General features: G+C 41.8%; 1 protein-coding gene across 1 annotated transcript in view; it reads right to left on the bottom strand.

Annotated features, from left to right (window-relative positions):
- Window positions 1–13,623, bottom strand: part of ehmt2 (euchromatic histone-lysine N-methyltransferase 2) — a 63,087-nt gene extending 49,464 nt beyond the window's left edge. Inside the window, exons 1-2 of the mRNA XM_056297998.1 lie at window positions 13,597–13,623; window positions 5,390–5,459 (exon numbers count right to left, since the gene is read on the bottom strand). Of these exons, the coding sequence (XP_056153973.1) occupies window positions 5,390–5,459; window positions 13,597–13,623 (97 nt within the window). The remainder of the gene's footprint in view (window positions 1–5,389; window positions 5,460–13,596) is intronic.
- Between the last annotated feature and the right edge of the window lie 114 nt (window positions 13,624–13,737).

Here is a 13,737-nt window from a genome sequence, read left to right as displayed (position 1 = left end):
TAGCTATCGAGCCACTGTCGACTACTCTAAAGGCAGAGAGCGGGCTTAAGGGCATCCAGACATGGGGTACAGAACATAGAGTCTCGCTATATGCTGATGACCTGCTTTTAGATATGCACGACTCCTTGTCTAATATCCCTCACATTCTTTCAGTCTTGTAATCTTTTGGTGTGCTCTCGGGTTATAAACTAAATATCCAAAAAAAAAAAGGCGTGTTTCCCTATCAATCAATTGGCTGCCTAACTACAAGCTGCAAACTACAACAACAGAGACAGCAGAAGAAGCAAGCAAAAAAAAGGATAAACTTAAGGGATGTGCGTCAAGAACTCCTTAGCGGTTTCATTCACCACTGTGGCTATTGGCCTCTGCATCAACTTGTTCATTGACACTGTACCTGCCACGAGGGATCTTGACAGGAGGTAGAGCTAGGAAAGCTAGTGTCAAATGCCGTTTTTTTTTTTTTGGTCCTTTGGGAACATTTAAAGGCCACGGAAACCTTCAGAAATGTTTGCTATACACTTAGTTTTGTTTTTGCATTTACAATGGATTACGTATTTTTGAAAGTCTTTTTACCTTTTTAGTTTTTACCTTTCTAAGCACATCAAAGGGAATGTAACCCATGTAGATGCTTACACTTTTAAAGTGTATGAAATGTATTAATAATACATTTTTCACAATTATTATTTGTCTTATGTGTGTGATTTCTCCTTCAATGATACAATTTACAATGAACTATGTTTTATTACGTTACACAATTTAACAATGGAAAAGCAGATGTTCACTATAGAACTTCATGTTGCAGATATCAGTGATGTGCGGTTCAGTTCACTATAGCACAGTACTTGAAAGCTGCAACTCAAGCACGTTGGAAATTTCTGTGCAGCAGGTCATAAATTTCTCTTTCAAGTCTTCAACCCCTGCAATGACACTGGCAAGTGTTCACTGCTGTTCATGAGTCAGAGTAATTTGATTCTGTCTCACAGTTACAGCCCGGTCGATATCATCCTGGTCAGCCTGTAAATGTGGAAGCTGGACCCCATATCGTCCCAGAATGGTCTCCAACTTGTCATTGTACGGGTCCTGGCCAAAGACATTGTTGATGGCTGTCCTGTCCAGTTGCCGGTTAGTTATCATACCTTCCATCTGGTTGGGATTACGAGTCCTCTCAGTCCGGAGCTTATGATCGTTCCATGCACTTCTGAAGGCATCCAGTCGACCTTGAATGTCAGGTAGGTACACCATCTGGAGAGAATATCTGTGTACGTCATCATCTGGGTCCAGGATTTGTTCTTCAAAAGAATAAAAAAGGTGGTAGCAGTGATGGATGACTTGGATGAAAACATCCCTCGAGAGGCGCTCAATACGCTGGTTATGTATTGATGGTCCTTGCAGGTGGCTCCCACGTCCATCCCCGTTTAACAAGATAATCAGAAGTGCAACCAAAGTATTTTCACCTCCAAAGTCAGACCTCACCATGGATGGTAGTCCATATTGACAGGTAGCCCTAAAAAAGCCATCCAGTACTGTGAGAGCAGTGTTGTCAGTGCTTGCTTTGAGATATGTAACGACACTTGAATGTCCATCAATTCCAGCATGTGTCACAATTCCCCACCTATGGACAAGGAGTTATTAGGAAGGAGTTTGGAAAACATTGGATGTTTGGTACTATTTTTACAGAATGAATCCTATCAAAGTAAAATGTCCAGTTTGGGTACAGTCAAATAGCTTAATTTGTCTGAGATCACATATTTCTACAACATATTACAGAAATGCTTGTATCCATTTCTAACTACAGGAACCATTTCAGAATATGCCGAGACAGTGGGTTTCAAAATCCACTTGCCTGTAGGAATTCCCGTGGGATGTCCCAAATAGTCTATGGGTAGCAGTGGACGTATGCTGTACCTTGGCTTTTGCTGCTTTTGATTAGACTAATGTTAGCTTCATAATGAAGTTTCAGGGTCCCAGAATTGAGGCCTACTAGGCCCTAAAGTTTGGTAACCTGAAAGCCCATTATGAACCTAGCATGCTACAAAGAAGCAGAAGCAAACGGGCAGTTGATCAACACTGCTGGCTCCATGGACCTGTTACAAGACTACTAGTACAATTTGGGTGAACATCCCCTTTAAGTTGATGTGTAGCTTATCAGCTATGTTACACAATTAGAGCCATACGTTTGCAATTATTGTTCTGCCACAAACAATGGCTTGAGCTGCACAGGCATAGCTGTTCAAGGTCTATATTTATCATACGAGACACATATGTCCATCAATGTGCCACAGCCTGTTTGGAAATGGGATATAGTAAGAGCGCCTTGCAACGGCATTGCTCCACCTCTGTGCTGCTGCTGGGTAATTTCTGGTTAGTAGCCTATGTCACGCACACGATGTTGAGACACATTAAAGCCTTCAGACAAAAGATGAAACATGATTCTGGAGAGACTTACAGTAACATCACTTCAATGTGTTTGCAAGAGGTCCCAGAATGTGTGTAAAGATGAGTTCATAAAGAAGAACTAAGTGGATGTGCGGTGCATCAGTAAGTTGTTGTGTAGCCTAACATTAGAGTTAGGACAATCGTACTTGGAAATAGGCTGTAGGTGCATGAAATATTAGCCAACCAACAAAGATAATTAATAAAGCTTAAATTGTGTATTTTTCAGCTGGTAATGCGTATTCTACTAAATTACTGATGTGATACCAAACCGCAAGTTAAATGGTTTATTATTTCCAAGAGGGGAACCTACCTCATGGCCTGATCTAGGATAATGATCATGCAGTCTTCTTATATGCTGCTCAAGGTCGTCATCAATGGGGGTGAATCGGTCCCTCATGGCAATCCCCAAAGACCGTAATTTGTGGTAAAGGTATGAGGTGAAACAACCAAGAGTTCTTGCCATGGCTTTGAACCTAAACCCCTGCCTCTGTAGCAACAGAAGCTGTTCTCTGGAGACTGCAATTTGAGGTCTATGTCGCAAACCTCGCAAATGTCCAGTGAAAGAATGTAAACACATGCCATTTTACGCTACATAATACATTTGCACATCAGCTGAATATACATTGATATTTTTTACTATGTATATTGAGTTGTATATTCATTGAGTTTTATGCAGATGATGATTTTATACTTATCTGTTGTATTAACTTTTTTATTGTCTACCCTGCTTGTTTTGATTTTATGCTGTCTGATACAGTGCTGCTTGTTTTGTTTTTTTACTGTGTTCTGTAAGGTGTCCTTGAGTGCTCTGAAAGGCACCCACAAATAAAATGTATTATTATTATTATTATAGTGTACTGTATATTTGTATTATAGGGTATAGTACATTGTATATATCATACTCTATTGTGTATTTTTCATTCTATTTTCTGAGTTGTGTGCAGCATCTCAAGGTGTGTCCAATTTCATTGCCTGCACACGTGACAATAAAGATCATTAACTTGATATAACGGCATTGCAATGACATTATTTATTAGCAATTTGTAAACAATGTAAACGTTGGCTGTTTCTGAATCAAGCGGCTCAATTAATTAGCACAGAGCTAACTAATACAAAGACCAAAAATAGTGAGTAGCCTACCTGTGCGATTACATGGGGCTGTGATGGAAATAATGTCAGGCTCATTTACTGCAGCGAGGGATGCTCTTAGAGTAGTTAGACTATCAATTCACGAAACGTCTCTTGGTCATATTCAGTCCGTTGCAAATTGACAATGAGTGTGTCATTGTCCTCAAATTACCTCGAAAGTAGTCTTTGTTGGTAGTTCCTTTCAATCGTTAACTCTCCTCCTAATCCTACAAAGCACATCCATCTTTACAGACCATACACATTGGTGGGGCAGAAGTTACCGATTTTCATACCAATATTCAAATTAAGCTTATTTGCATTAGCAGTAGTTACAATTTGATTTCTGATATCAAGAATTAGCATTTTGACTAGTCAAAATTGAATAACTAGTTAAAAATGGAATTCCTGATATCAGAAATTGGCATTTTTACTAGTTAAAATAGAATTCCTGATATCAAGAATTGGCATAGCTAGTTAGAATAGATTCCTGGTCAGAAATTGTCATTTTAACTAGTTAAAATCAAATTTCTGATATCAGAAATACACATTATAACTAGTTACAATTGACTTTCTGATATCAAGAATTTGAATTCGAACTAGTTAGAACTGGAATTTCTGATATCCTCTAGAAATGAATTAAAAGCTAAAACGGCTTGCCATACAACTTACCCATGTGACAAGAAGCCCCGGAACGGCTTGCCATACAACTTACCCATGTGACAAGAAGCCCCGATCTCCCCTATTAAGTACTTAACTAAACATGCAAACACACATACTTGGGTGATTCTTCAATTAAGGGAGGTTTTCTGCCCCCAAGGTAGATTTTCAAGATTTTCTAACAGTTATTGTATTTGTTAGAGTTAGGTTGTGTTAGCTATGGAAAAAAAAAGATTTGCGTCTCAATGATGATGATGATGACATTTTAATACTTTTTCAATATGTTGAAAATTCAAATGTGCCAGAATTTCACTGTTTTGGGCTTGTCCCCAATCTAGACTCTTTAACTTCCCCTCTATAATGTAATAAAAAATGTTAAATTCATTAAAGCTTTGCTTTGCATTTTCTCATAATAATTTAAATAGACATTTCAAATTCATATGGTTTATATATGTGCAATTTGCACATTTTTATAGTTAAATATCACTGTCCCTCATACATCTGTCATTACCATCACACTGGACATTTTAGAGAGCAATAACGTTTTTCAAACAACAACAATGTGGTTGCCATTGAAATGAGAAGTGCTAGAGGCGCATGACCAGTCATGGCAGAAGCATGACTTTTTCATGTCCACAAATGCAAGTAATTTGAAGAGAATGTTTATTAGGTGTTATTACCAAACAAGTTACTAATTGAGTATTTTAGTTCAGAAATAAGAAACTTCACTTTATTCACGTATATTCATTGTACATTGTATGCTAGCTAACAAGTTAGATTAGCAAGTCTGAGACTTGGCCAACTTTTTCTCCAAAAAGTGAAAATTGTCATTACATCATATGTCATTACCATCATATTTTGCTGTTACAACTTTGAAAAAGGCATCACAATATCTAACTTATTTTGTAGGACGATCAAAGCTATGCTAAGATATTTATTCCAGACCACTTAATAGAGCTTTTGAAAAAGAAAAAAAAACATTTTAAGGAATTTTATTTTTTATTTTATCAAAATTTCAAAAAGCCAAAAGTGCCCCAAATTGAAGAATCACCCACTTATACATCACAGCATATTTCAATTTCTCACTCAAATTCAATATATCCATTTCAGTAACCAGTAAATGGAGTACGTATTGTTGACATGTCATCTATTTAAATGAGTTGTATACCTTCATTCACTTGACATGAGGCACCTATTGACGCTGCCCGAGTTTCCAAAGCATTTTCTTCCGGTAGATCCTGGAAGATGAATCAGAACAACCTACATTAAGATGTGGAACTATCCAATACTATCCTTTATGCTGACCTTTCTCCAATGCATAGACAAGCAGATGGTCAGTGCTTGGGGTATAAGCAATAATTAGAATTGACTGATAGCCACACTGGCAAAACATTTGCAAATGAACTCTAACTCTGACAACAGGAATTCATACACTTTGTGGCACAGGACCTGAAGTTTTAAAAAGCGACAACTGGACTGCGGTATAGTTAGTTTTATAGTGGGATATTTGGATTTTGAACTTCCAACAGCTCACGACCGATACTCCAAATAAAATAACAACACCAAATTCTTGAACCAGCCATTGTAGGCAGTCAACTACAGCTTTCCCCCCCATAAATAGTTTATGGTTTTAAAACTGGAATTCACAATGATCTCTATAGGAATGCATCAGCACGCTGGGTGTTTAGGGACCATCAACAAGATAAAATTACAAAAAATGTAGGAAACTGAAAATGCTTTAAGGTTCCAGTGAATGTGAATATCTTTTAAATTCACTCCACTGTCCAAAGATCTTACAGATACAATACTAAAGCTTTTAGGTTTGGATTTTTTTTTTCCTTTTTGGATGTGGATGTCAAAATACTTGCCAAAGTTCTAGCATGCAGACTTGAAACTGTTCTACCCACTGTCATATCAGAAGACCAAACAAGGTTTAAAAAAACCCGTCACTTATTCACAAATGTGCGGCAGCTTCATGATATAATCTTCTCTCCGACCTCAACAACTGTTCCAGAAGGTATCATTTCCTTAAATGCTGAAAAGGCTTTTGACCGGGTGGAATGGAACTACTTATTCTTTTCCCTTGAAAAATTTGGCTTCGGAGAACACTTTATCTCTTGGGTGGATTTACTATACACATCTCCACAAGCATGCATATGTACTAATACTATCAGGTCCAAATTCTTCCCCTTAACAAGGGGGATAAATCAAGGGTGTCCAATGTCCCCCCTCGTTTTCGCCATTGCTATCGAGTCTTTGTCCATACCAGTTAAGGCAACAGACTCAACCCAGTCATCATGAGGGGGGAATTGAACATTAAGTGTCCCTGTATGCAGACGATTTGTTACTTTATGTATCAGATCCAAAAAGAGCCATCCCATATATCGTAGACACTCTCGAAACCTTTGGCATGTTTTCGGTTCTCGGGATATAAGTTCAATATAGGAAAAAGTGACCCCCCCCATCAATCAGCTGACAGGGGATATAACACAGTCTGAATTGCCATTCACTCTTTACCCAACAACCTTTAAATATTTAGGAATCAACATTTCCCAGAATAGATCACTATTATTTGCCAATAATTTTTCTGTGCTAACAACAAAAGTTAGAGAAGATCTTCAAAGGTGGAACAGCTTGCAGATGACACTGGCAGGGAGAATACAATGTATCAAAATTAATATTGTCCCTGGATATCTGTACCTATTTCGGTGTTTGTCTCATTTTCCTCCCTATGTCCTTCTTTCGTAGCATTAGCAGTATGTAGCAGTAAATCTCCAAGGCTTCAAAAATCCTTATTACAGAGTGGTAGATCGGAGGGAGGTTTGGGGTTACTAAATTTGCAATTTTACTACTGGGCAGCCAACATGCAAAAAATTGTAGATTGGGCCTTCTATCCTGAAACCAAGTGGTGCCAACTGGAATCACATTCATGTTACTCCTCTCCCTTAAAAGCTTTGGTATGCCATGCCAACAGACTTAAACCTAAACAATACACAGATAATCCGGTAGTCATATCCACTTTGAAAATCTGGCAACAAATCAAACAACACTTTGGCTGGAACATGCTCCCCTTTAACACCCCTACTACTACTACGTTCGGCTGCTCCCATTAGGGGTCACCACAGCCGATCATCCATTTCCATTTCTTCCTGTCCTATGCATCTTCCTCTGTCACACCAGCCACCTACACGTCCTCCCTCACCACATCCATAAACCTCCTCTTTGGCCTTCCTCTTTCCCTCTTCCCTTGCAACTCCATATTCAGCATCCTTCTCTCAATATATCCAGCATCTCTCCTCCACACATGTCCAAACCATCTCAATCTTGCCGCTCTTGCTTTGTCTCCAAACCGTCCAACCTGAGCTGTCCCTCTAATATACTTGTTGCTAATCCTGTCCTTCGTCGTCACTCCCGATGAAAATCTTAGCATTTTCAACTCTGCCAGCTCCGCCTCCTGTCTTTTCGTCAGTGTCACTTTCTCCAAACATATAACATAGCTGGTCTCACAACCATCTCGTAAACCTTCCCTTTAACTCTTGCTGGTACCCTTCTGTTGCAAATCACTCACTCTTGACACTCTTCTTCACCCTGCCTGCACTCTCTTCTTCACCTCCCTTCTGCACTACCGTTACTTTGGACAGTTGACCCCAAGTATTTAAATTCATGTGCCTTCGTTACCTCTATTCCTTGCATCCTCAACATTCCACTGTCCTCCCTCTCATTCACGCATAGGTATTCCGTCTTGCTCCTACTGGCTTTCATTCCTCTTCTCTCCAGTGCATACCTCCACCTCTCCAGGCTCTCCTCAACCTGCACCCTACTCTCGCTATAAATCACAATGTCATCCACAAACATCATAGTCCACGGAGACTCCTACCTGATCGCATCCGTCAACCTGTCCTTCACCATTGCAAACAAGAAAGGGCTCAGAGCAGATCCTTGATGTAATCCCACCTCCACCTTGAACCAATCTGTCGTTCCAACCGCACACCTCACCATTGTCACACTTCCCTCACACGTACTCCTACATACTTCTCTGCAACTCCCTACTTCCTCATACAATACCTCACCTCCTCTCTTGGTACCCTGTCATATGCTTTCCCTAAATCCACAAAGACACAATGTAACTCCTTCTGGCCTTCTCTGAACTTCTCATTCAACATTCACAAAGCAAAAATCGCATCTGTAGTGCTCTTTCGTGGCATGAAACCATACCGCTGCTTGCTAATCGTCACCTCTCTCAAACTAGCTTCTATTCTGGGGAATCCCGAGAGAAAAGGTACCCACTATTCTAAGGGATAACGTTAAGAACATGGCAAAGGCCATGAAAGATGCGGATTTACCCAGCCTACCCTGTATGGTGCATACGATTCAACACATTGTGGCCGAGGGAGTATTGTCATAGCGAAGCAACTCTGATATAATAGCTGCAGGGAGACGGATCGTCAGTCATTTTAAAAATTCCCTGTTAGCATACTCCTCACTCCAAAGTATTAAGCAACAACTGGGCCAGCCTACAAAAAGACTACAGCAAGATGTATCTGCTAGGTGGAATAGTACTTTGTATATGCTAGAGTCTACTAGAACAGAAACGGGGACTATATGCTTATGCAGCCGACTAGTACGTGCCTTCAACGTTCTCCGGCAATCATCGGAAATTAATTGAAAATATGATTTCCCTGCTCACACCATTTGAAGAGCTCACACAACAGATCAGCTCATCAACGGCATCGGCTGCAGATGTTATACCACCCATTAGAGCTCTTGCGTGTCTTCTTGACAAAACAGCAGACAGACCAAGGTGTGAAAACATCAAAAGCCGCTTTGTTGGAAGCGATCCAGAAGCAATTCAGTGACATTGGATCTGAGTGCCTGTATGCAGTTGCTACAATTCTTGATCCGAGTTGAGAAAATGAATAGACCTACTACGTAAATATTTCTGTTATGTAGGCCAAATGACTGATAAAAAATAAGTAGGCTATTGATAAAAGGAATGCTATGTCTCATTGTCTTAAAGTTAATCTAACTTTGCTTTAAAAATAAGCAGAAACACTTGTAAGAGTTGTGCAATTTAATAAGATGGGCTATAAAAACGCAAATACCCTAACCTACGAAAATGCATAAAATACACGTAATATTTGCTTTTTTAAATTAATAAAAAGGTATAAAGACTGATATTTTCCAGACGCACTCAAGCCACAGCTACGTATTCTGCTTTTGGGTATCCTGGCCACCTGTTCAGGCCCTGGCCGGGAACGGCAGTATGATGAGATCAGTTTGGCAGCAAGTGACTCCGAGCCCCCAGAGAACGCACCACAAGCTGGCTCTTTACAGACTATGTATGCTGAATTAGTGGATGAAGATGTGGAACATGGCGGCAATACCAGCAACCAAACCGCATCGCAGATGAACCTCTACTTGTCAGAACCACTGATCCCATGAAGTGGACAGCCGCTTGCTTTCTGGCAGGACAATAAAAGCCGCTTCCCCGCACTCGCAGAAGCAGCATGAGCCTACCTCTGCGTGCTGTACACAAGTGTAGATAGTGAGCGACTTTTCAGCAAAGCGGTGAATGTTGTAGATGAGAAGAGGAAACGATTGACTTCCAAAAATGCGGAGATGCTCATATTTATGAGGCAAAAACCTGCTACCGTGCTTAAGAAGTAGGCTAAGCTAAAGAATGGTAACTATGGCAGTTGTAAAAACATGTAAATGTTGAAGAATGCTTTATACAGTATTTGGCTATAGCATTTCTTTGTTGATGTTTTATATTGTCTAAATTTATAGTAGGCCTAAATTTAGAAAGGCCTGTATTTTGTTCCATCTGTTGGAATTGATTTTTATTGCCTCATATAGGCTATATGGTTTCTTGTGCTTTGAAACATAGTGCATAGTGTTGAGCACATTTAGCTGTTATTCCATAGGAAGGCTAAAATATTTGCTAAACTGCTCTTTAGCCAAACACAGGCTATTACATTGGCTTCAGTTTCTTCATAACCTACATGACCTAATAAGAGAATGGAATTTGTTGCACATGTTGCCTTCCAATAAATAGTTTTCAATTTGATACTTTCTCAGCTCTTAATTACATTTCTGCAATGCTGTTAAGAATAGTTACTTTTATTGCTTTAAATAGTAAATGAATAAATAATGCTTCACAATAAAAAGAAAACTTTAAATGGAAGAGCCCCCGTCCCACCCTGTGATCGGCGATTGGTATTGGTCGAAGGACCAGTTGAAGGCTAAGCTACAGCAGTTTCCAGTGGGAGAGCCCATGCAGCGGGTAGGTGCTGACTTTGTGGTGCCATTCCCACACACAACACAGGGGAACCGCTTTATACTCACTGCTGTGGACTACTTCACTAAATGGCCGGAGGCCTATGCACTACCAGACCAGGAGGCTGAGACTGTCATTAATGCCCTGGTTGAAGGAATGTTTAGCAGGCTGGGGGTCCCCGAGTCCATCATAGTGACCAGGGGAGAAATTTTGAATTCAGGGTTTTCGCCACCATGTGTGAGCGGCTGGGAATCACTAAGACTTGCACAACACCCCTCCACCCACAGAGTGACGGGTTAGTGGAGCGGTTTAACTGCATCCTAGCTGAACAGTTATCTATCTTAACATCCACCCATCAGCTTGACTGGGATATGCACATGCCCCTGGTCCTCATGGTGTGCTGCTTTGCGGTCCAGGACTCCACTTCATGCACACTGGCCCTCCCCATGTTGGGCAGGGAAATGAAGACCCCTGTGGTGCTGGCCTTTGGACAGGCCCAAGATGTACTATCTGCCCCAGCAGGTCTGAGCAACGCCAGGCAGCTTCAGGACTGTTTGGACACTGCACATGCACACACCGGAGGCAATTGCAGAATGCGGGGGTGCGGAAGAAAAGGAATTATAACCTCCATGAAAAGGAATTATGACCTCCATGCCAGGGGGCAACACTTTGCAGCCGGGGAGCTAGTTTGGGGCTACACCCTGACTTGGAAGAAGGGCAGGGGCCCTACACTGGACAGCCACTGGGAGGGGCCTTGCTTGGTCTTGGAGCGGCTAGGAGAGGTTGTCTATTGGGTACAATTGCCTCTATGGGGCCGCAAAGTGGTGCTACACCGTGACCAGCTGGCGCCATACAGGGGCTCTGCAAAACCTGACGACTGGAGGGGAGGGGGGAACACCTGTGTTGCCTGCCATGAAAACTGGGGAAGGGGGGGTTGTAGCAGCCAGCCCTGATGACCCAATAAGTGGGACCCATTCTGCTTTCCCCAGTGCCTAGCACACCTCCTTGGGGGAAGGGGCAACCCCAACCAGAGCCAGGGGAGGACCGACCAGGGGACAGAACTTCTATGGGGCAACCGAGGAGGCTGCGAAGAACTCCTCTGAGGTTTAGAGACTTTGTCCTCAGGGTCGAGGACTTTATTAAGGGGGGTAGTGTCACATGTTCAGGTTCACCAGGGCAGTATAACTGTTCGTTGTATATAGTCGGGGGAAATGTTTTGCAGTTCCAAGGGGTTGGTATACTGTTACCGAGTCAAGGGTTACTGGGTCAAGTCTGTGGAGAGGGAGACGACCTGTGAGTCCGGTTTAATGCTGGTGTGTACGGCGTGGCTGTGGCCGACAACAGCCGTGGATAAAGCAACGCTCAGTTGTACGTTTTGAAGTGGTTTTTTTAATAGTTGTGAACGCTAAAATATTTTATTCAAGCAAACGCTAATTTCGCAACGCCCATTTTCGCCGCGATCAACTCTGCCCATTCGCCTCCTACCACTGACTTCCTGCATTCTCGCCGCTGGTAAATTCCGCTTCGCGTTTGGTTAAAACACACCTCTAGCAGGATAGCTAGCAAGCTAATAATTATGTTAGTTAGATTTAGGTCACTCAGCACATCGAATAAATAGCTCCTTACCAAGATGAATGTTACTAATGTTAATAAAATAATTCTACAGTAAAAATCAATATTCCAAACAAACCGAACAAAATAATAGCCAAGAACACGAAGCGAGGGGAGGTCTGTTTTGGTTTGGTCTGAGATGCTGGTACTGAATATCTATATAGCACAATTAATAGAGATTTACCTGGAATGCGGCCTACAAAATTGGATGGGGTTCATCGTCAAATGTTAAAAAGCCCATCCCTAACCCTGTTTAACCCCGCCCAAACCAATGCAACCGCCGTTTAACCCCGCTCAAATTCGACAATTGAACCAATCAAATCAAACGGTGGGTGGGATTAAACGATTGACGTTACCCCACCCCACCCTGCAGGCTGCAGCCAGGTATACTTGTCAGTATATCACCAAATTCGTATGATATTCCCATTAGGGACGCCATGGTCAGGAAATATTCCTATCGGTTAATAAACTCATGATGACAACACCTGTGTTACCGGATACACCGACCTGACATTTTCTCCGGGGGTGCGCCTTCACCGGGACCCTGTGTAACAGAATTTTCCGACTCTCCATGGCGTGAACGGGTTACGATTAGAGCTATTTGACTAATCCATGAGGATCCGCGCGACCAGTGACGTCACACTAACACGCCCCTTCGTGGGGGTCCCGTGCGGCGGGTTTTCCCCTGTACACCCGCATCCGAATACGACCATCAGCTCGGCACTGGTCGCGAAGGTGATGAGGCAACGTCATTTTAAACTCGAACCATATGAATCGTCATTTGAATAGCCAGCATGTAATATATGTATTTTTTAACAACAAAGGCAGAGTAAAAATGTATGTATGAATAAATTAATTACTGTTGGAAGACGTTTTTTTTTTCGTTTTTGCTGGTGCTCAATACCGCCTGATGAAATTTGAGATTCTATGTGTCGGTGCTCTGAATCTGTGATTTATCTGATAATTTGCCGTTTCGTTCGTGAGCAATTAAAGCCGAAAGTCCTAATATCCCAATATAAAACTAACTTTACCGCAGTGACAGCTGACATAAGTGCATTCGCCAAAACTGAAGTCATTTCCCTCTCTCCACAACAGGACAACCAAAGATGAAATTCAAATGGAAACCGTTGAACTAAGCCCAGGTCAACTGCGCTAAATTGGCAATATTATAACCTGAGGTGGTAAAGTTTACGCACCTATTGAGTCGTGTTATGCGCACAACTCAAAACACCAAAGGAATTTCTGAGGATAGAGCTATCTTCCCATTTGAGGGGCGAATCACAACTGTATCTGCGTTAGCATTTGTAGCATAGCTTACAGGCTACCAGGATGAATCGACACCCAGGACAGCCACTTAAATCGGTTTTGCACTGTGGTGCGGATGCTATCTGTATGCCGTGTTCTCGTAATGATCGTGCAGTTGCAAATGGGAAAATAAGCCATTTATTCAAGTTGCATGCCATTTTAAGATACTGCAGATTCGCTACCTTTGTCGCCGCCTCGGATGCCGACATGTTTCCCAATGAGAACCAACGTCAGTTTACGTCGTGACGAATACGAGCACGCTCCGCCCTTTTGTTCGCTGAACGCGAACCACTGATCGGAAACCAGAATGGCGTTATCATTTT

The sequence above is a fragment of the Lampris incognitus genome, chromosome 18, assembly GCF_029633865.1.
Source record: "Lampris incognitus isolate fLamInc1 chromosome 18, fLamInc1.hap2, whole genome shotgun sequence".
Classification (NCBI taxonomy): Eukaryota; Metazoa; Chordata; class Actinopteri; order Lampriformes; family Lampridae; genus Lampris; species Lampris incognitus.
The sequence above is the reverse complement of the archived record's forward strand: the minus strand, read 5'-3'. Positions and strand labels throughout refer to the sequence as shown.